We start from the raw sequence: 22246 nt of genomic DNA, 5'->3' as shown, positions 1-22246 counted from the left end.
ATCATTTTACATTTAAACAAAATACGGTCATTTATCATACAAACAAAACATATTGAGGTAATAGTCTAGTTGAGGGGTCGACTGCTAATACGCTACCAATCGAGAGAGGTGTCAAACGACGCGTCTTGACATCAGTATTAATAATCCGAAGGCGGAAAATAAAAATTTGGTAATAGTCTAGTTGAGGGGTCGACTGCTAATACGTTACCAAAAATATCAAGAGAGGTGTCAAACGACGCGTCTTGACATCAGTATTAATAATCCAAAGGCGGAAAATAAAAATTTTAACACGTTCAAAAGATATTATTATAATTAAAAACCGAAAAAAGACCCGCGGGTACCTCCGAAACTGGGGGTCGGATCCATAGTAGTTTTGCTCAGAACACTTTTCTGCGTTGGCGGCCTTCGGCCGCGATTATAAAAAATAACCCTGGGCTACGCCTTGCCAAGTCCAGGTGTGTGGTATAACCGTGGCTACCGCCACGGTGATGCACAATTTGTTTTGTGGGTACGAACACAACAACAACCACATGGGAAAGGCCAAATTCAATTGCAAATATCTCCGGACAGAGATAAAATTTTAGCCACGGTTATACCACACACCCGGACTTGGCATGGCGTAGCCCAGGGTTATTTTTTATAAGCGCGGCAGAAGGCCGCCAACGCAGAAAGGTGTTCTGCGCAAAAATACTATGGATCCCACCCCCGGTTTCGGAGGGACCACGGAACTTTTTTCGGTTTTTCGTTAATATCTTTTGAACGGGTATAAAAAGTTAACTTCCGCTTTCGGATTCTCACTCGAAAATTTTGGCCCAAATGTCGGTGGGTACCGTAAACTGCATTATTACCTTTTTTGCTAAAACACACTTTAGTAGACCAAAAAATATTAAAGAATGCGTATATTAATTTCTGCAAAATGTAAATCACACAAATTGAAAAAATTTTCCACTTTTCTGCAGAATTAGAAATGGCGGATTTTTTGCACGCAAAAATTACGTATTTTGCTATCCCTATGAAAGTAATAGGTGCGAGAGAGCACGATACATTGTGGGAAAGCAAAATTTGTCAGCATGCTATTTCATTTGCACAATTTTTCATTCCAAATCGTCAGCCCTGTCAAAAATTCGTGTGGCTGTGTGCGTTTTTGGTCACACGATTTTTGCAGGGCAGTTAGTGAATTGACCCCCAGGTAAAAGCATCAGAGTTGCATTTGATATGTTTTTTCATTCGAAGCTGGTCAAACTTTGTTTATGTTTACATTTTTTGTTTATTTACTTTTTATGTGAAAATTTATTAGGTAATTCTTTACTTTAGCTCACAACTACTAAAACTCGTCCAAAAATATCGGGAGAGGTGTCAAAAGACGCGCTTTGGGCCCAGGACCATCAATCCGAAAACGGAAATTGGATATATTTACAAAGTTGAAAATTTTCATGTGGCTGTTTTAATTTTGATGGTGTTTTGTACCCACAAAAAAAACTGTGGGTAAAAGTGTTTTGCGCGGATATAGATTTGGTCTCTCATGGTAATTTTTTATAAGCGCGGCCGAAGGCCGCCAATGCAGAAAGGCGATCTGCACAAAAATACTATGAATTCCACCGCCGCTCTCCGGTGCCGTTTTTCAGTTTTTTGGGAATATTTTTTGACAGAAATAGAATTTTTAATATTCGCTTTCTCTCTCCTGATATTTTTGCACGAGTTTTTGCAGTTGTGAGCTAAAGTAAAGAATTACCCCGCAAGATCAAGGAAGAGGAAATATTGGGAAAAGTTTGTGGCGTTAGCTTCCCTAAAATAGCTTAATTTGTTCGCTCCATTTTCAACCCTGTGATCTTATTGTGGGAGCTTAGAGAGTAAATTTGATGCCCAACTCCACTCCATCGCTATATTTACCGTCTTTGATGTAAATATTCAGTTTTCCGAATGTTGTAAGATAAAAAATTTAATAGAATTTTATGTATGACTTAGCAGTGCTAATCAAGAGTTTGTAAAAAATGGAAGTTGTCTCATCGTCCCCAACGGTCATTCCTACAGTTGTCTACCAAAATATCGGACAATACTTTCGCCGCTACAACAAGAAGGAAGGACGAAGGATAAATAAGAAAGTCCTTTCTACATGTTCGCTTTTTTTTAAGTGATACCGTTGGAGCGAAAGGCCAATACTTGGCACGGAACAGCTGCAGCACACAAACGGATGTGCATGATGTACCACGACCCTTATCAGGGCCACAAACAGTTTACGAAGAGAAAATATTGCTAGACAATTATGTTTTACATGCTATATATTTACTTTTGGATTATTTATATCATCCATATGTTGAAAAGAAAAAAAAACTGGAGTATAACCGATACTGGAGTTTAAAACGGAAATATTCCAAGCCGAACTTTTTCCATAACAGGTACCGATACCAGATCCAGCCTAAAGCCGAAATTGCTACAAAGGCCTCCTGGCTAGAGCCAGAAGGAAAACCCGGAACCGTAATTGAAGTCAGTACTACAACCGAACTAGTATCCAAAAATAAAACCGGAAGCAAAATCGGTTCCGAGCAGAGGAGCCAAAGGAAAAATTGGATCAAAACAACCATGCAATGCTGCTGAACCCGAAACTTCTGTGGCATAGCGATTCAATTTAAAATTTTGAACACACCCGCGCTTTTTTAATTAAAAAAGTTTAAATCTCAAGACATGAAGTACATATCCTTAAAAGAAATCTGCACCTCAATTACCGACACGACGAGTTTCCAACATTAAACTTTATTATGTATATATGTATCTTCGATATTTATTAGGTTACTAAATTAATTAATTTCTACTTTACAAAATACATGAAATTTTAAAATAAATCAGTACTTATTCATGAACATACTATTAACTCAGCATTTTATATACAATCATCCTAAATTTTCAACATCTCTTGAAGGCAGTAACGTTAGCGCTTATACATACATGTATTGAAAATAAGGTCCACTACAAAAAACCTTTAGCAATATCAATAGCATTTCCCAATATAATTTTAATACTACAAAATAACGACCTTAGGTAGATAAAGTAGGAACTATATACTTCCAAAATTTGTATCTCCCTTTACATTAAACTGCTATGGAATATAAATACATACATTAAAAGAGGCATACAATACAAAATATCATAAACAAAATCAATGTTGCGACCATTGGATATTTTTCAAATCAATTGGTTCTAGCACCATTTCCCATAATGGAGACATTTCACCTAAACGTTCGACATGTTTGATGCATGTATCTGTAATATAATCAACCTCTTCAATGGTGGTAAAATGACCAATACCAAACCTATAAAAATTTAACAATAAATTACTTTCAAATTAACTACACGGTTCAGTACGGTAAACTCGTATACCTTATTCAACTATGTGCCATATTCTCATCAGTTCCAATCGAACGTAGTACGTACAAAGGTTCCAGTGATGCAGAAGTACATGCTGAGGCACTAGACAACGAAACATCTTTTAAGGCCGTCAGTAATGATAAATTTAATAAACCACTATAGCTTTGATCTGGATCACCATTACATATACCATGTGATAATCTTAACTATATTTTAAAAAACTAACGAAATACAAGAAAAATACAACCTAGTTCATAAAGCATATATGATTCCAAGCTAAAAAAACTGACGAAACTTTATCGGCCGAATGTCAAAAAAACCTATCGAAAAACAAACTGGCTCGTTTGTTTTTAATGATCTAGGTTGTATTTTTCTTGTATTTCGTTAGTTTTTTGAAATATAGTTTACACACTTACACCAGTACTTAAGCCGTATTAGGAGGGAGTGCGACAAAAAATTGAAGATAAAATACAAGAAAAAATACACGAAAATAAAGTAGTGTCATATAGGTATAAAAACGAACGAGCCAGTTTGTTTTTCGATAGGTTTTTTTGACATTCGGCCGTTTTTTCTTTATTTTTTTCTGACAAATGAAAATTTTGTTTTTAGTTTAAAATTTGGTGCATAAAAACACAATTAAAATCTACATTCTTGTGAAAAAAGTGAACCATTAGAGACCGAAATAATTTTCGCGTGTTATTTACATTGTTTTTATGGTAAAAATGTTAATGTAAAAATAAAATGTAATACATAAACAAAGACATACCAAACTCACTAATTATGGGGGAATAGTGGTCTCGCTTTTTCATGATGGAAATTGTTCTTGTGTTTTGAAGTTCCGATAAAGTTTCGTCAGTTTTTTTAGCTTGGAATCCAAGCAAAATTAAAGTAATATCATATATGCTTTAGTTCCGTTCCATTGAGACTTGAGCGAGATACGGATAGAAATTCAACATGCAAATGCAACAACAACGTTGTGATCCTGATATTTATCTGGGTCAATTTCTGATCCGTATAGCAGTTCTGTTCGTTTCGTTTTCTGTAATAGATTTTTTGACAGCTAACCACTTTTGAGTTGCTAGCACTCATGGCTCAACTATACCCTGCAAAAACGCTCCACGTCATTTTGCTAGTTATTTTACGGTCATTGTGACTTTCTGCAGCGGTTATATTCATGGTCATTTTTGCATGGGCGGATTAGGTTTTGTGACCAAATTTTCCGTTTCGTTCCTATTAATGTGATCGTGCATTCCGCTCCCACCTATAGGATGCCCAGCAAAAATGTGCCCGTAAATTGACTAGGAAAATGACTAACAGCTGTGTCGATGGAACACGTAAATCGCTAAGTAGCATTTGTACAGGGCAGCAGTAACATTTGTGACCAGTCCATTCCGTCGTACCTATTTATGTGATTGTCCATACTGCTCACACATATACGGTTTTAGGTTATCGAAAAGTAAACAAACTATAGTGCTGTACTGTTCTTACATTCACGTTCTGGCAATCATTTTTTGAGTTATATACCTGTAACTTTACGAGTATTTTTACGTTAATATGACCGTCTTTTGACTAGTGTTATGACCGTTTTTTTACTTGGATTATACTGCTATATAAATAAAATATTTCTTTAATTCAAATCTATTAACATTTCTTTTATTAAACATTTTTACAATATATTACATTATTTATAATAGTTGTAAATTATTAACTATAAGTCTTAAGGAATAGTTTTTCAGTCTTGTTGGTGACCCATAAATACAAATTTTATTGTATGCGATTGTATGCGATTGTATGCATACAAAGTTAAGGGAAACTTAAATAAATTAATTAATGATATAGAAAACAAAAGAAAAGAACTAACAGAACTATTTGTTGCAGTAAACCATCAAATCGTGAGTAGGCAATTCACAATTTGGGTAAGTTGACTTGTAATTCGCCAATTTTAATGCTATAACTTTTTTATTTTAGTTCAGAAAGCTGCAATTGAGGTTCGAAAGTTACAATTGAAGTTCAAAAATTTCAATTCAAGTTCAGAAAATTAAATTCAAGCTCAGAATTTCAATTTGTAGTTCAGAAAATTAAAATTGAAGTTCAGAATTTCTCTTTGTAGTTCAGAAAATTATAATTGAACTTAAATTGTTATTTTCTGAACTTCAGTTGTAATTTGCTGAACTGCAGTTGAAATTCCTGAGCTTCAATTATAATTTACTGAACTTCTATTGAAAATTGTGAACTTCAATTGTAATTATTTGAACTTCAATTGAAATTTCCGAGCTTTCAGAACTTCAATTGCAACTTTCAAATTTTTTTTACATAAAATGAACAATTTAACATTTTTTTGACAGTTAAATTGGTGAATTGCCTACCAGTGGTTTGAAACCACTTACATTCGTATTGGCGCTTCTCTATATCATTAATATAACAATATCTTTTTAATAATTCAATTAATACACAAATATAAATTTTGTCCCTTTACATTTTAGAACTGTGTACAAAAATATGTAATTTTACATATCACAACCTAAACCAAAAAGTATTTCAACTCATAATCAGAGAAGATTTGTGTTGAATGTTGATTTATACCACGAAAATAACAAAATTGGTAACAAAACCAGGCTAAACGATAACGTTAACTACCAAAAAAAAAGTTATTTCACGATGCTTTCATGGATCGATTTACACTTAAATACCGATCTGAAATTTTTTTAAGTTTTCATATTTTTTAGTTTAAAATGCGATATATGCATTCTGTGGCATAATTTTAGATTGAATGTACTTCATGCAATTTTCTTTCTTCGTGATTTTGCAATAATAAACGTAGGTACTCATAGTAATTTTTTGTTTTGAATTATGTGATTACAATATTTATAAGGACTATTTAGTTGATGGTATTGGTACTGTCAGTTAAATTCATCAGCAATTATTTATATTCAAAATATTTTTTTGTTATACATCTATTTTATAAATTTTGGTTAAAAATTATTGACAAATTCGTTGCAATTAGATACTTTAAAAATCTTTGCAAACTTTGTGCGATTGTTGAATATTATTTTAATTAGAGCATAAAAAGCTTAGTAACGTAGGAAAAAACTTAGAATTATTTCAGTTAAGTTCATCACAAATATTTATAGTGAAAATACTGTTTTGTTATACATTGCATTTAAATTGCTTTAAAAATCTTTGCAACCTTTGTGCGATTGTTGAATATTATTTTAATTAGAGCATAAAAAGCTTAGTAACGTAGGAAAAAACTTAGAATTATTTCAGTTAAGTTCATCACAAATATTTATAGTCAAAATACTTTTTTGTTATACATTGCATTTAAATTGCTTTAAGAATCTTCGCAAACTTTGTGCGATTGTTGAATATTATTTTAATAAGAGCATAAAAAGCTTAGAATAGGAACGTAGGAAAAAAAGAATTATTAGGTTCTTATATAATTTTTAATCAAGATTATTTCAGTGTGTCTTGTTCGTTTGTTGTAGGTAGGTTTATGCTGTTTCAGAGCTGGATTTATGGGTCAGATACCGCCTTTGTTTATGCCGATTGTGGCTCAGCGTTAAACACCGTCTCATGCTGTCTTCGAAGTCGATCCTGCCTTGCAGTTTGAAAACGTCTAAATTAATAGGAATGGACAATGTTAGTAATAACATTTTAAAACTATTTAAATTACACTACCAAAAAGTACGCTGTTCACGAGTTTCAGTTTAGATAAAGATCGTTTGCCCTGTACTCCGTCCCAGTTAAAATTGAAAAGAACGTTGTCAGAGAAAAGTTTTCTCATTACTCCAATAATGTCTAATGATGCACCTTTCAGCATAAAGATATATGATTTCTAAATGAAAACCACCAATTTAAGTTATGAAACACAATTAAAAATATTCAAAAATACCATTGATTCTTGATAATCATCTGAGTCCAACTTTTTCTCAATGTCATAAACTGAATCCAGCGATGTTAGTGGCATAACGATAGAGAGCTCGGTGTGAGTATCATTTTCCGTTTCTCCGCTGATACGGCATACTATTTTGTGCGTTTTCTTAATCAGAACTTTTGAGTCACGCATGACCTTATACATAGCCATGACTTCTGCCAATTCTGGAAGCTGAAATGATAGCATAAATAATAATTAAAGAGAATCAAGGTATTGCGGCTACAATTGCTAGGGTTTCACAAATAACAGTTCAATATTTCACTACGCACCTTTTCTTCAATCTTAGTCAATCTAAATTCCAGGTCGATATGCTTCTGTAATATTGTTTGTAGTATTGCCATTATATTTTCGTTTGTTGTAGGGAATGTTCCTTCGTTGGTTAAGGAAGTAGCCGCATTATTCAAAACGGTACTCGTTGTATTTAAGGAAGAGTGAAAGGACGCGCTGTGTTGTGCTACATCGATGAAATCGGCGTTTGCTGAATCGGAATTGGAGGGAAGTAAATCAATCAATTTGTTGTGTGTTTGGTTGGTACTAGAGCTGGACGAATTATTGAAATTGTTGTTTATAGCTTTTGAGCTAGATGGAAACGGTTCGCTGTGTTGTGCTACATCCACGAAATAGGGGTCCGTTGCATTGGGAGCGGAGGGAAGTACATCTACCATACCCTTGAATGTTTGGTTGGTAGTAGAGCTGGAAATATTTAAAAAGGCGTTGCTTTTCCTATTCGAAGTAGAGGTATACATATCTATGTCTTCTTCAAATATGTCCTGGCCCGCCATTCTTTCTGATCATATGTTCTCCATGAAAAAAAAGAAATACAATTACGAGTAGCATTTATAGTAATTTGTTTGAAAATATATGAGGAGGTCCTCACTGTAGGGTTATTATTTTTATTTAACTTTGTGTTTAAGTTACTTTGAACTTTGTAATTTTTGAATTTTTACATCAAGAAGATATTATGTATGTGACTATTCATATTAATAAAAAATAATAAAGCATACTACACTCGCCAAAACGTAACATTTCATTCATATGTGAATTCGAGTAAATTGATAAAGTTAATTTTACCATTGATGCCTTAGGAAAGCTTCTTACGAATATAATATATATTTTCCAAAATAAACATTTTGGAAATGTTACGTTTTGGTGTGGACCTCCGCATGTTCAAGAATCATTACCACATTGTGAAAAAGTACTCAAAAACCGTGCTTCTGAAATAATATTCATAATTCGACCAATTGACAAGAAGAAAATTCTATTTTACAACGATAGAACAGCCAATTTTGTGGTAAGAAAGGTGTGTGCAAGTCCTGTTTCTCTTAAAACCCTAAGATTGATGGAAATTGCAGGTGGATGAGGAATTTCAAAAATTGTGGCGTTCAGCAACTGTGGATGCAATGGATGATGCTAAAATTGATGAATATCTTGAGAAAGAAGGTAATAATCATGTGGCCAACAGAGTTTGTAATCAATAACAAATGTGGTTTTTAATACAGGTATACGTTCTATGCAAGATCATGGACCCAAGAAAACAGTTCCAAAACGTAAGAAGACTGCAAGCAAAAAACGACAATTCAAGAAACCCAGAGATAACGAGCATTTGGCTGACGTGTTGGAAACTTACGAGGATAATTTGTTATGGCAACATGCGACCTTCTAGGCCATCCCACCGCCTAGATCCATGAGGAGTTCGGGGTCGCAGAGCCTCGGCTGTTAATGAAACAGGACTCGCCACAACTGCTAAAACTCGTCCAAAAATATTGCGAGGTGTCAAAGACGCGTTATGAACCCAGGACCACGAATCCGAAAGCGGAAATTAAATAATTAAAATAAAAAAATAAATAAATGTAAGGCGCGATAACCTCCGAAGAGATCTAAGGCCGAGCTTCTCTTCCAATTTGCGTCGTGCTCCTCTTGATTTTCCCTACAAATTGGCCGGACGGGACCTACATGTTTTATGCCGACTCCGAACGGCATCTGCAAGGCAGATGAGTTTTCACTGAAAGCTTTTCATGGCAGAAATACACCCGGAGCGCTTGCCAAACACTGCCGAGGGGCGACCCCGCTTAGAAAAATTTTCTTCTAATTGAAAAAACTTATTTCTAAAATTTTGATGTTGCTTTGCCCGGGAGTTGAACCCCAATTAAATAATTAGTTTCTGTCAAAAGATATTTCCAAACCCGAAAAATGGCCCTGGGGAATTCCGAAACCGGGGGTGGGATCCAAAGTAATTTTGCGCAGAACACCTTTCCTGGGTGGGTCCAACACCGGTTTGGAGACCAAAACTATATCTGCGCAAAACACTTTTACCCAGCTTTTCTTGTGGGTTCAACAAAAGCATCAAAATTACAACAACCACATGAAAATTTTCTAATTTGTGATCCTGGGCCCAAAGCACGTCTTTTGAGACCCCTCCCAATAATTTTGCACGAGTTTTAGCAGTGAGCTAAAGTAAAGAATTACCCTATGATTTAATCAAATTATATATTTGAAACAATGGAAACAACTGAAAATTTTACATGAATATGATTATGATTTGCCCAAGTGAATCTGTAGATGGTGTTCTGGGGACATAAGAAGATAGCCCGTGGCGGTTCTGAGAGCAGTATTTTGGCAGGCCTTTAGCTTCTTCCAGTGAGTAGTTTTTAGGCTTGGCGACCATAGAGGGGACGCGTAGCATGCAATCGGCTGGCCAATTGCTTTGTATGTGGTAATGAGCGTTTCTTTTTCTTTTCCCAAAGTACTGCCAGCAAGGGATTAGAGGATTTTTTTACTGCTCTGGATTTTAGGTATAATTGCGGCTGCATGCTCACCAAAACGTAGATCCTGATCAAACGTCACACCCAAGATTTTGGGGTGTGGGACAGTCGGCAGCCACGACCAGCGCTAGTACTTCAACCACTTACTCATCCATAACGTCTGCACCAAAGAACAATAAGATTAACTCCAATATTGAATTTTACGCACTACTTTGGTTGTTGCTTTTTTCATTTATTATTGAAGTTACTTTCCATTCCATAGCTCTACTTTACCTGCGTTGTTGCCGATGATACACCAGTCAATCTGTCAATGCCAACCCAATTTACAACTTTCAAGTTTTATTTCTATTATTTTCACTTTTTTCTTTTCTTTGTGTTAGCAAATTCACTTCAAATTTTCAACTCATTCTAATCCTTCTAACACCTTTTCATAAGCAGTTAATGCTGCAAATGCTAGTTTGTTGTCTATATTTTCATTTGATCACATAAATATTGTTTTTTGATTATAGATTTTTTTGCAAGAAAGAAATTCCTTAGCAAACTTACCTGCAAAGCATTAGAAGTCTCAGCAGAAGCATAAATTAATTTTGTCTCCACTTTCTGCGTAGCCGACAATTTCTTAAATTCTTCATCTGAACGACGAGCTACTTGTTTGAAATTATATGCTGCCTGCAAAATATCTGTACAATTTACTTGTTTGAAATTATATGCTGCTTGCAAATTATCTGTACAATTTATGCATACAATTTTTGGAAGATTATCAATTGATGTTGCGTGCAACTATGGTAAACGGAATGGCTGATTCGCAGAAAATTTTTGTGACGTATTTGAGGGTACATAGCATGTAAGAAAAGGCAAGCATATATGTATCGGGCATTTCAATTAGGCCATCTCATTCTGCCATACTAACAATTGTGGAACAATGTGGGATATTTTGTTGTTGGTCGCCATCTTTGGTCACTAGATTTTTGCTGGGTGTGAGCATAGTACTGTGCTGCTCACGCACGTCACAATGCTCGTCAAATGGCGGTCGTTTTTCCGTCATTTCACTCTACATTTTCGAGTAATTTGACAATCAATTTTACTGCGGTTTTACCATTTATATAACCGCCATATAACGTGAATTTTACCTGCAGATTTAGTTTACCTGGAGCAGCCATATGAATAAAATATGAACCAAAAAAATTGAATTTTCAATATTTATTATTTTCAATATTATTATATATGTACATGAAATTGGAACTTATATTAATCCAGTTCATATAAAACAGAAGAACTTTAATAATAAATAAACTCGCTTAATTGGTTTTTGTTTTCCAATTGAAATCTCTTCTAAGCGAGCAAAAAAATAATATTAAGCTTTAGAAAAAACTCCAATTATTTGAATAATCTACAACTTAAAGCTTAGTAGAAATTCAGATCAAGAATATTCAAAGGTGTCGTGGATCCGATTGCTGTCGTAATTGAAGAACTTAAAAATGTACGACTAGTAATTGAGTCAGACTTATTATTGTTCTAAATCTAATCATTCAAGCAATAATTCTGCAACCCATAGCAGGAGTATTGATTGGTTTCAAATCTAATTCCGACAGCAATCGTATCACATCCCTTATTATATATGTACGTGATATTGCAACTTAAATTAATACAATGGATATAAAGAAAAGTAAGTACTTTAATAATAACATAAACTCTCTTAATTGGTTTTTGTTTTCCAATTGAAATCTTTTCTAAGCGAGCAGAAAATAATTTTAAGCTTTAGAAAAAACTCAAATTATTTGAATAATCTACAACTTAAAGCTTAGTAGAAATTCAGATTAGGTTTACTCTTTTTTCAGATCAAGAATATTCAAAGGTGTCGTGGAATCCGATTGCTGTCGTAATTGATGAACTTAAAAATGTACGACTTGTAATTAAGTCTGACTTATTATTGTTCTAAATATAATTATTCAAGCAATAATTCTACAACCCTTAGCAGGAGTATTGATTGGTTTCAAATCTAATTCCGACAGCAATCGTATCACATCCCTTATTATATATGTACGTGATATTGCAACTTAAATTAATACTGTTAATATAAAGAAAAGTAAATACTTTAATAATAAATAAACTCTCTTAATTGGTTTTTGTTTTCCAATTGAAATCATTCCTGTGCAAGCACATCGCTAACCTGTGTTGGCAAAAGATATGATTATACTGTCTTCGATAGATAGTCGGACGAGCCGCTACTCGGCGAAGTAGAGATGACCGTTGTGTCGGTGGCAGCTGTTACAACAGCAGTTTCTAACTTTACACCATCCGTACAGTGTGATGAATGCTTCACTGCCTTTTCCAATTGCTTGGCGCCAGCAATTTTTGCTGTTTGTAAAGCTTTAGCTGTAATGCAAATATATAGATGGGTTAAAGTGGTTTTCGTATGTTATTCAACAGCTCACCCTATACCATCATCACAGCCTCCTCATCGATTTTGAATATGTGTACTGTTTCAGTATTCAGACCCAGTTCGTTTGGTGCAATATTTTCGATTTGATGAATATGTATACTATCCCTTAGGCAGACAATTAGGTGCAATCGATTCATTCATATACTGTGGGTATTTGAGCCGTAGACGCAATGGCAGATATTTTGATTCTTTTTGAAGTGTAACATTTGTAAACAGTTGGGTTTCTCTGCTCTCACCATCACCACTAGAGAGCTATTGAAGAAACGCTCGACCAAGATAATCTGTGAGATTTACACGCATAGATTTCTTCCACCTTTTCACAACTATTGATGGAGAAAATGCGAAAGCCATATTTACCATCCAATACCGAAATAGAACTGTAGAGGAAGACACATTTTATAAAATTTAATAAAATCAAAAAATGATAGTTGTGCTAAAATGGGGTAACGTATTGTATATTAAAGTATAGCGAATTCTCAGCGGCTTTGTCCTGGTGAAAATTGAGTTTGAATAGGTTTTATTCTTCATTCTTAGAAACATGTACGAAGGAACCTGGTAAGATATTAAAAATCCTCAACGCTTTTTTTGCTATAACTTAAAAAAACTCATATTCAAACTTCTGCTTAACTTCTACATATCAATAGCTACCTTTACCACCAGGAATCACTATTGCTTCTACGCCTATGCTATTGTTTCCTACATCGATGAGCTTTGTAATAAAATAAACAGCTATCTCCCCAATCTCTCCAGTTTTGTCGCCTCGAGAAACCTGATATTTTCACCAACCAAATCATCGTTGACCTTATTTAAAACATGACCGCGCCAAATGTCGACCATATGGCATTACCCTACCGACTGTCTTACACCCTAAAATTTTGGGTGTGACTTTCGATCAGGATCTACATCTTGGAGAGCATGCACTAGCAATTGTAACGAAAATCGTCGTTGGTGTGAGGGCTTAGCCGATCTCCATAGCGCCCGACTATGAGGAGGAGCTGTTTAGGACTGGCATCTACGCTGTTTCGCCTCATAGGAGGGCGACGGGATGTCGGTGACCAAGAACTGCCAACCCCCTAATACAGGGTGTTATGCGGACCGTGCCTATTGGACGATTTGTAGCCAGGGGATAAATTCGGCTGTATTCGAACGGAGCCTTCCCGATACCGGACCACCTCGGGAAGTATTGATGGCCTTACCACAGTAAGGGGCGCTGCTGTGGCTGACGGTTCTTTCCCCGTATATAATACTGGACCGCTGAGCCCGCCTTGTCGGGCTGGTGGTCGTACGTGAACGACTCATTACCTAATTTTCATAAGGACGATGATAAGAAGAGGACTGAGCCGCAAGCCAAGGACGACAAATACGCATTAAGCGATGCGTCGGACTCGGGGACGAGAGTAGTGCTAATTCAATGAACTCCGTGTTGGAGAAGCACACAAATGAAAAAGGAGTAGAAGAGTGGAGAAGGGTACGGAGCAAAGAGCTCTCTCGAAGTACCGTGCAGTACTAAGAATTGTACAACGCTTGGGAGTAGTGGTGGACCCAACAGAAGAGAACGAGCGCTTGGCATGGGCTCATGAGGCGGTAGAAGTAGGTCGAAGGCAGTTCAAAAGGTTTGCTGCGAGAAACCCTCGGTTCTGCAACCGGTATGAGGAGGAAGAAGCGTCGAATGGCAGAATGAAAAGGCAACGTTCGGCGGAAGGCGACAAGCCTGCTTTCAAGAGGCAGAAAGGGCCCAGTCCCAGAGCCGCGACGCAGGGCAGTCCCATAGACAAGACAAGTAGGCCCAAAGCTGTAAGACAGATGGGCCCCAATAGCGAGGTAGCAACTACCTCGAAGGCTGCGAGTCAGAGGGAAGTTCCAACTATGGAAGTAGGAGATAAGCCAAAGGGAGATAACGCTAAGACTCCGACTTTCTAGGAGGTGCTAGGGGGAGCTAAGACTCCGGCTTTTTCGGAGGTGCCAAAGGGAAATAACACTAAGACGCGGGCTTTTGCCGAGAAGATGAGTGATGTGGCAAAGCAGTCACTGACTGTGGCGCTGGTTGATCGTAGCAGTCCTTTCCAACAGATGACTAGTGAAAGGTGGAGATCTGTAGAAATGGAGCTTATTAGCTTAATGCTTAAGATGATGCGGGAATAACAAAGTAAGCTCCTTCCAACCTTTGATTCGGGGGATGGTATAATGGTATGAAGATGATAGCGTGCGACAAAATCGCGAGCTTGAGGTGGCTGGAGGAAGTGTTCCAAACCTCCAAAGGCAAGGCACGAACGCGCATTTTGAGATGGTGGATAAAGCGCAAATCCCCAAGGTACCAAAAGTTAAGGTATGGATACCATGCGTGATGAAGTCTGAGGATACACTGTGTCTTCTGCCGAATCAGAATCCGAACATACCGACACAGGATTGGAAGGTAACTGTATCTCGGCCTACGGAGGAAGGTCAGTTCTACATCTTCCAAGTAAACAAGCAGGCGGATGATATATTTTACACGCAGCTTGGAAAAATGTCCTTAGGTACAGGCAAAATTTATATGCGACTTAGGAAAAGAACTCCCGAGGATAAAAATCCTAATACGCTGGAAGTGGGCGAAGTCGAAAAGGACCTCAAAAGCCTAAGGGAAAAAAAGACAGGTGGAGGTAGCCCACGTCATCCCGAATATGTTAGAAGGGGACCAACAGCCAGATGGTGCTGTGAGTCGCACAGAGGAACACCCGGCACAACATGTGCAAGAGGCTTAAGGGGGCTTCGAACACTCTAAACCAAAAGGGCTAGGGGAGGACGACGACGTCACGATGAAGGTGCTGGAGGGGGACAAGCAGCCCATTGGTGCTGCGAGTCCTACAGATAAACCTCCAATACAGTAAAGTGGCGTCGAGCGAACTCCTCCTCCTAACGCGCTGATCCAGGAGCCGTGGCTTCCATCGGGAGGAAAGGTGACTGGACTTAGCGCTCGCGGATTTGTCGTTTACTATGCGCAAACGGAAGGACGGGTGCGAGCTGTAGTAATGGTAAGGAAACAGCTGCATTCATATATGCTGCCTAATTACACTACTGAGGATCTCGTAGTGGTGGTGAAATCGCCGGGCTCAGATGGTACATGTCCGGCCATGCTACTAGTTTCAAGTAGGGCGGTCGTGGGATGGCTTAAAATAATATTCGATGGGTGCATAAACTGAGTCATGTACCGCACTCTTGTGTAGCTTTCCTACCAAAGGCTGGGAAGATCGGTCACGTGTATCCCAAAGATTATAGACCCAATAGCTTAACATCATTTCTGCTCAAAACCTTTGAGAGGCTGATAGATGTATACATAAAGTCCAACGTGGATGAAAAGCTGCTCTCCACAACACAACAGGCGTACACCAAAGGCAAGTCAGTAGACCCTGCATTGCACAGGGTGGTAATAAGCATAGAAAAAGCCCTGGAATATAAGGAATATGCTCTAGAAGTCTTCTTAAGCATTGTCGGGGTTTTCTAAATGGGCGATTATTGATGGTCTTAATTACGTTAAAGTACATCCAGCCTTACCCAGATGGATCGACTGCATGTTAAACTGCAGTAAGATTACATCGCAATGGGGATTGTACGCAGCCACGAAATTAGTGGACAGGGGCACTCCGCAGGGAGGGGTGCTATCACCTCTGCTGTGGACGCTGGTCATTAACCAACTGCTTAGGGGATTCTACGAGGGATCAGAAAAACTTACGGTTTACGCAGATGACGTTGCATATGGTCTTGTTTACAAAGAGGTACAAGCTCCCTAATTGGACCAGGCCTAAGTTATGAGGGGCGACCCTACGGGAGAAACCTTGCACAAAATATCTAGGAATGACCCTAGACAGTAAGCTGTCATGGAAGCTCAACGTCGAGGAGAGGGTGAGGAAGGCTTCAACGGCACTTTATGCATGTAAAAGAATGCAAAAGAACCGGCATATACGATCAGAAGGAACTCGATGACGATGCCTCAAAACTAACAAACAAAAACAATAATTATCATTTCACTGACACTTATTTTATAGTTTTTTTTTGGGATTTGGACACAATGTTGTTGTTGTTTTTGTAGCGATAAGGTTGCTCCCCGAAGGCTTTGGGGAGTGTTATCGATGTGATGGTCCTTTACCCGGATACAGATCCGGTACGCTCCGGTAACACAGCACCATTAAAGTTCCAGCCCGACCATCTCGGCAACGATTTATGTGGCCACATTAAACCTTCAGGCCATCCCTCCCTACCCTAAGATTTTTTTCAATTTGTATTTTGACTTACCAGCAACAACAGAATCATGTTTAATTGTACGCCGCACAAGCATTACAGCATCATATAACGAAGCTCAGAGTTTCTTCCAAAAATTTTTCAACACTGCTACTTGTTCTAGTATTAACGCAACCTTAAAATAATTATAAACTATAAAAATGAAATTAATGCCAAACCTTGGAAAATGTTGAAACGTTCACCACCAACAAAATGCAAAAATTTTTCATCCTCCTCCCGTGACCATTCTGTCTTCTTTATGCTAGGATCAAGTCATTCGTACCAGCGTGCCTTACATTGCTTGGCAGATTAGCGGTGCAGCAGTGATGCAATACGTGACCACTGGTTTTTGCCATATTTCATTACAGCTGCTTTGAGGATTTCATCCTGAAAGTTATCAATTTAGTTAATAAACGGCCAAGAGTAACCAGTCGCGTCAAATGCTTACCGCAGTGTTTCTCCACACACCACCTTTTATCATAATTCGCGGCATGGTGCTATATATGTAATTGTGAATTCTTTCGATGAGCACAAAAATCAAATCAAAAATTTTTGTCGAAATAACCAGCAAAAATCATTGTATACTAAAGACTTTGGGAAATTTTTTTGAATAGCACCCCTCGAGTTCGGGGTAAAACTTGGTATCAAATGAAAGAGGGAGTTCTCCCGATCACAAATATATATATTTTAAAGTGCGCAAACTTATAATTTAAAAGTTATTTGGGCAGCGATTTAGTTTAGCACCCCCCGAGTTCGGGGTTAAACTTAGTATCAAATGAAAGAGGGAGTTCTCCCGATCACAAATATATATAACTTAAAGTGCGCGGACTTATAGTTTACGAGTTATTTGATGTTAAAGTTTGCAAATTTAGCAAATTTCTATAGCACTCTCACTTACAATTTACACATCTTTCAAAACCTTTATGCTCATAAATATCTATATAAATTGGCAACGATACACTTAAATTTCATTTTAGTATATTTCACATATAATAATTGCATTGTTTTTACTTAATTTAAATGTTTTTATTAAATAAATCGCGCTTTTGTAGCAACATTCACATTTATGTATGTATATATTTTATCGATGACATTACAAAGCTGTGCTGCCACATCAACAAAGAAAAAACAAATATAAATATTAACGTGCCACCTTTCAGTTAATAAAGAAAAAGGAAAATATATATTTTTACTACTATGCGGAAGGACATCACCGTGGCGGTAGCCACGGTTATACCACACACCCGGACTTGGCATGGCGTAGCCCAGGGTTATTTTAAATAAGCGCGGCCGAAGGCCGCCTACGCGGAAAGGTGTTCTACGCAGAATTACTGTGCATGGCGCAGCCGGTGTTGGATCGGCTATCATAACAATAAACATAAGAGTTATAAGGTAATATGCGGAAGAACATCACCGTGGCGGTAGCCACGGTTATACCACACACCCGGACTTGGCATGGCGTAGCCCAGGGTTATTTTAAATAAGCGCGGCCGAAGGCCGCCTACGCGGAAAGGTGTTCTACGCAGAATTACTGTGCATGGCGCAGCCGGTGTTGGATCGGCTAACATAACAATAAACATAAGAGTTATAAGGTAATATGCGGAAGGACATCACCGTGGCGGTAGCCACGGTTATACCACACACCCGGACTTGGCATGGCGTAGCCCAGGGTTATTTTAAATAAGCGCGGCCGAAGGCCGCCTACGCGGAAAGGTGTTCTACGCAGAATTACTGTGCATGGCGCAGCCGGTGTTGGATCGGCTATCATAACAATAAACATAAGAGTTATAAGGTAATATGCGGAAGAACATCACCGTGGCTGTAGCCACGGTTATACCACACACCCGGACTTGGCATGGCGTAGCCCAGGGTTATTTTAAATAAGCGCGGCCGAAGGCCGCCTACGCGGAAAGGTGTTCTACGCAGAATTACTGTGCATGGCGCAGCCGGTGTTGGATCGGCTATCATAACAATAAACATAAGAGTTATAAGGTAATATGCGGAAGGACATCACCGTGGCGGTAGCCACGGTTATACCACACACCCGGACTTGGCATGGCGTAGCCCAGGGTTATTTTAAATAAGCGCGGCCGAAGGCCGCCTACGCGGAAAGGTGTTCTACGCAGAATAACTGTGCATAGCGCAGCCGGTGTTGGATCGGCTAACATAACAATAAACATAAGAGTTATAAGGTAATATGCGGAAGGACATCACCGTGGCGGTAGCCACGGTTATACCACACACCCGGACTTGGCATGGCGTAGCCCAGGATTATTTTAAATAAGCATGGCCGAAGGCCGCCTACGCGGAAAGGTGTTCTACGCAGAATAACTGTGCATAGCGCAGCCGGTGTTGGATCGGCTAACATAACAATAAACATAAAAGTTATAAGGTAATATGCGGAAGGACATCACCGTGGCGGTAGCCACGGTTATACCACACACCCGGACTTGGCATGGCGTAGGCCAGGGTTATTGTAAATAAGCGCGGCCGAAGGCCGCCTACGCGGAAAGGTGTTCTACGCAGAATTACTGTGCATGGCGCAGCCGGTGTTGGATCGGCTAACATAACAATAAACATAAGAGTTATAAGGTAATATGCGGAAGGACATCACCGTGGCGGTAGCCACGGTTATACCACACACCCGGACTTGGCATGGCGTAGCCCAGGGTTATTTTAAATAAGCGCGGCCGAAGGCCGCCTACGCGGAAAGGTGTTCTACGCAGAATAACTGTGCATAGCGCAGCCGGTGTTGGATCGGCTAACATAATAATAAACATAAGAGTTATAAGGTAATATGCGGAAGAACATCACCGTGGCGGTAGCCACGGTTATACCACACAACCGGACTTGGCATGGCGTAGCCCAGGGTTATTTTAAATAAGCGCGGCCGAAGGCCGCCTACGCGGAAAGGTGTTCTACGCAGAATTACTGTGCATGGCGCAGCCGGTGTTGGATCGGCTAACATAACAATAAACATAAGAGTTATAAGGTAATATGCGGAAGGACATCACCGTGGCGGTAGCCACGGTTATACCACACACCCGGACTTGGCATGGCGTAGCCCAGGGTTATTTTAAATAAGCGCGGCCGAAGGCCGCCTACGCGGAAAGGTGTTCTACGCAGAATTACTGTGCATGGCGCAGGCGGTGTTGGATCGGCTAACATAACAATAAACATAAGAGTTATAAGGTAATATGCGGAAGGACATCACCGTGGCGGTAGCCACAGTTATACCACACACCCGGACTTGGCATGGCGTAGCCCAGGGTTATTTTAAATAAGCGCGGCCGAAGGCCGCCTACGCGGAAAGGTGTTCTACGCAGAATAACTGTGCATAGCGCAGCCGGTGTTGGATCGGCTAACATAACAATAAACATAAGAGTTATAAGGTAATATGCGGAAGGACATCACCGTGGCGGTAGCCACGGTTATACCACACACCCGGACTTGGCATGGCGTAGCCCAGGGTTATTTTAAATAAGCGCGGCCGAAGGCCGCCTACGCGGAAAGGTGTTCTACGCAGAATAACTGTGCATGGCGCAGCCGGTGTTGGATCGGCTAACATAACAATGAACATAAGAGTTATAAGGTAATATGCGGAAGAATATCACCGTGGCGGTAGCCACGGTTATACCACACACCCGGACTTGGCATGGCGTAGCCCAGGGTTATTTTAAATAAGCGCGGCCGAAGGCCGCCTACGCGGAAAGGTGTTCTACGCAGAATTACTGTGCATGGCGCAGCCGGTGTTGGATCGGCTAACATAACAATAAACATAAGAGTTATAAAGTAATATCAGCTCGTTCACGAATGCAAAAAAGAGCTTTTTCAAATTATTGGTAAATAAAGACTAGAAAAGTTAAAGATATATATACATCAGATGAAAGATATTTTTATAAGTTATTTTTCGATTCTGCACCGTTTCCGTTTTTTAGATGTGGCAGCACAGCTTTGTAATGTCATCAATAAAATCATAGTGTACAAGTACAAGTGTGTTGACTTATCTGTCAAGCATTCTGACAGGCACTCGCTGGATTCGGAATGACAGCGAATTCAAAATGGATACCATTACCGAATGCTCCGAATGATTGAAAAATTGAAAAAGTCGAGGCGATTGGTAGACAAAAATGTTGTCGTTGAGACCAAAAATGCGACTCTAGACCTGAGATTTCCATCAGGTGAGCGAGGCTGTTTGTAGTTTTGACGTTTATCGCTTAGTGAACACACTTGGTATAGGTACACTATGAATAAAATATATATATACATAAATGTGAATGTTGCTACAAAAGCGCGATTGATTTAATAAAAACTTGTATATTAAGTAAAAACAATGCAAGAATTATATGTGAAATATATTAAAATGAAATTTAAGTGTATCGTTGCCAATTTATATAGATATTTATGTGCATAAAGGTTTTGAAAGATGTGTAAATTGTAAGTGAAAGTGCTATAGAAATTTGCTAAATTTGCAAACTTTAATATCAAATAACTCGTAAAATATAAGTCTGCGCACTTTAAGTTATATATATTTGTGATCGGGAGAACTCCCTCTTTCATTTGATACCAAGTTTAACCCCGAACTCGGGGGGTGCTATTCTAAAATTTTCCCGTTATTTGTTGTTAAAGTTTGCAAATTTCTATAGCACTTTAAATTACAATTTACACATCTTTCAAAACCTTAATCCACATACAGATCTATATAAATTGGCAACGATAAACTTAAATTGCATTTTTGTATATTTCACATTTCATTTTTGCATTGTTTTCACTTATTATAAATGTTTTTATTAAATCAATCGCGGTTTTGTAGCAACATGCACATATATATATATACATATATTTTATTGATGACATTACAAAGCTGTGCTGCCACATATATATACGTATACACATATAAAATTTTGTATAGAAATTTGCAAACTTAACACCAAATAACTTTTAAATTATAAGTTTGCGCACTTTAAAATATATATATATGTGATCTGGAGAACTCCCTCTTAATTTTAAATCTTTCCGGAGATTTTCCATTTAAAACTCTCAAAATTGAAAAAAATTTTCGACCACCAAATGTTTTGCTGTCTCTGCTGAATTAGAAATGGCGGATTTTTTTGCACGCAAAAAAGACGTATTTTGCTATCCCTATAAAAATAATAGGTGCGAGAGAGCACGATACTTTGTGGGAAAGCTAAATTTGTCAACATGCTATTTCATTTGGAGAATTTTTCATTCCAAATCGTCAGCCCTGTCAAAAATTCGTGTGTCTTGGTGCGTTTTTGGTCACACGATTTTTGCATGGTATGGTTGGCTCATCTCTACAGCAATATCATACCTTTGTTCACATTAGCCGTGTTTTTTAACACGCGTATATCCGTTTACGCTTAAACTTTATATTGACTGCTAAGAGACAAACTATAAATACACCTCTGAAATTGCTGCGCATAAATTTTGTCCTACTAAATTTCAATACGCATTATACTCAGATGTAAC

General features: G+C 38.3%; 3 protein-coding genes and 1 long non-coding RNA gene across 6 annotated transcripts in view; 2 read left to right on the top strand and 2 right to left on the bottom strand.

Annotated features, from left to right (window-relative positions):
- Window positions 1–4985: 4985 nt before the first annotated feature.
- On the bottom strand, window positions 4986–11022 carry LOC137236687 (uncharacterized). Of its 2 annotated transcripts, none has more exons than XM_067759598.1 (5): window positions 10606–11022; window positions 7567–8707; window positions 7256–7468; window positions 7042–7198; window positions 4986–6979 (listed from the first exon to the last, which is right to left on the bottom strand). In XM_067759598.1, exons 2-5 carry the CDS (start codon window positions 8077–8079, stop codon window positions 6855–6857), a joined length of 1008 nt encoding a protein of 335 aa, XP_067615699.1. In that variant the 5' UTR covers window positions 8080–8707; window positions 10606–11022; the 3' UTR covers window positions 4986–6854. The 2 variants fall into 2 exon arrangements, with proteins under 2 accessions (XP_067615699.1, XP_067615700.1); XM_067759599.1 differs by having other exon boundaries at window positions 7567–8097.
- LOC137237546 (general transcription factor IIE subunit 2-like) lies at window positions 8093–9907 on the top strand. Its single transcript, XM_067761299.1, has 5 exons — window positions 8093–8127; window positions 8212–8225; window positions 8359–8588; window positions 8650–8737; window positions 8797–9907. The coding sequence occupies exons 1-5, from the start codon at window positions 8093–8095 to the stop codon at window positions 8958–8960; spliced, it is 531 nt and encodes a 176-aa protein (XP_067617400.1). The 3' UTR covers window positions 8961–9907.
- Window positions 11023–11244: 222 nt separating the features above from the next.
- LOC137236697 (uncharacterized) lies at window positions 11245–18468 on the bottom strand. 2 transcript variants are annotated; one of them, XR_010948576.1, is made up of 5 exons: window positions 17205–18468; window positions 16936–17143; window positions 16772–16876; window positions 12495–12879; window positions 11245–12435 (listed from the first exon to the last, which is right to left on the bottom strand). It is a non-coding gene; the product is annotated as an uncharacterized lncRNA (long non-coding RNA). The 2 variants fall into 2 exon arrangements; XR_010948578.1 differs by having other exon boundaries at window positions 12502–12879.
- A 2544-nt stretch (window positions 18469–21012) lies between these two features.
- The window catches only part of LOC137236688 (zinc finger protein OZF-like), a 35977-nt gene continuing 34743 nt past the window's right edge, over window positions 21013–22246 (top strand). Inside the window, exon 1 of the mRNA XM_067759605.1 lies at window positions 21013–21172. The gene's annotated coding sequence lies outside the window, so the exon portion shown is untranslated. The remainder of the gene's footprint in view (window positions 21173–22246) is intronic.

Source organism: Eurosta solidaginis, chromosome 1 (genome assembly GCF_040869045.1).
Source record: "Eurosta solidaginis isolate ZX-2024a chromosome 1, ASM4086904v1, whole genome shotgun sequence".
Classification (NCBI taxonomy): Eukaryota; Metazoa; Arthropoda; class Insecta; order Diptera; family Tephritidae; genus Eurosta; species Eurosta solidaginis.
The sequence above is the reverse complement of the archived record's forward strand: the minus strand, read 5'-3'. Positions and strand labels throughout refer to the sequence as shown.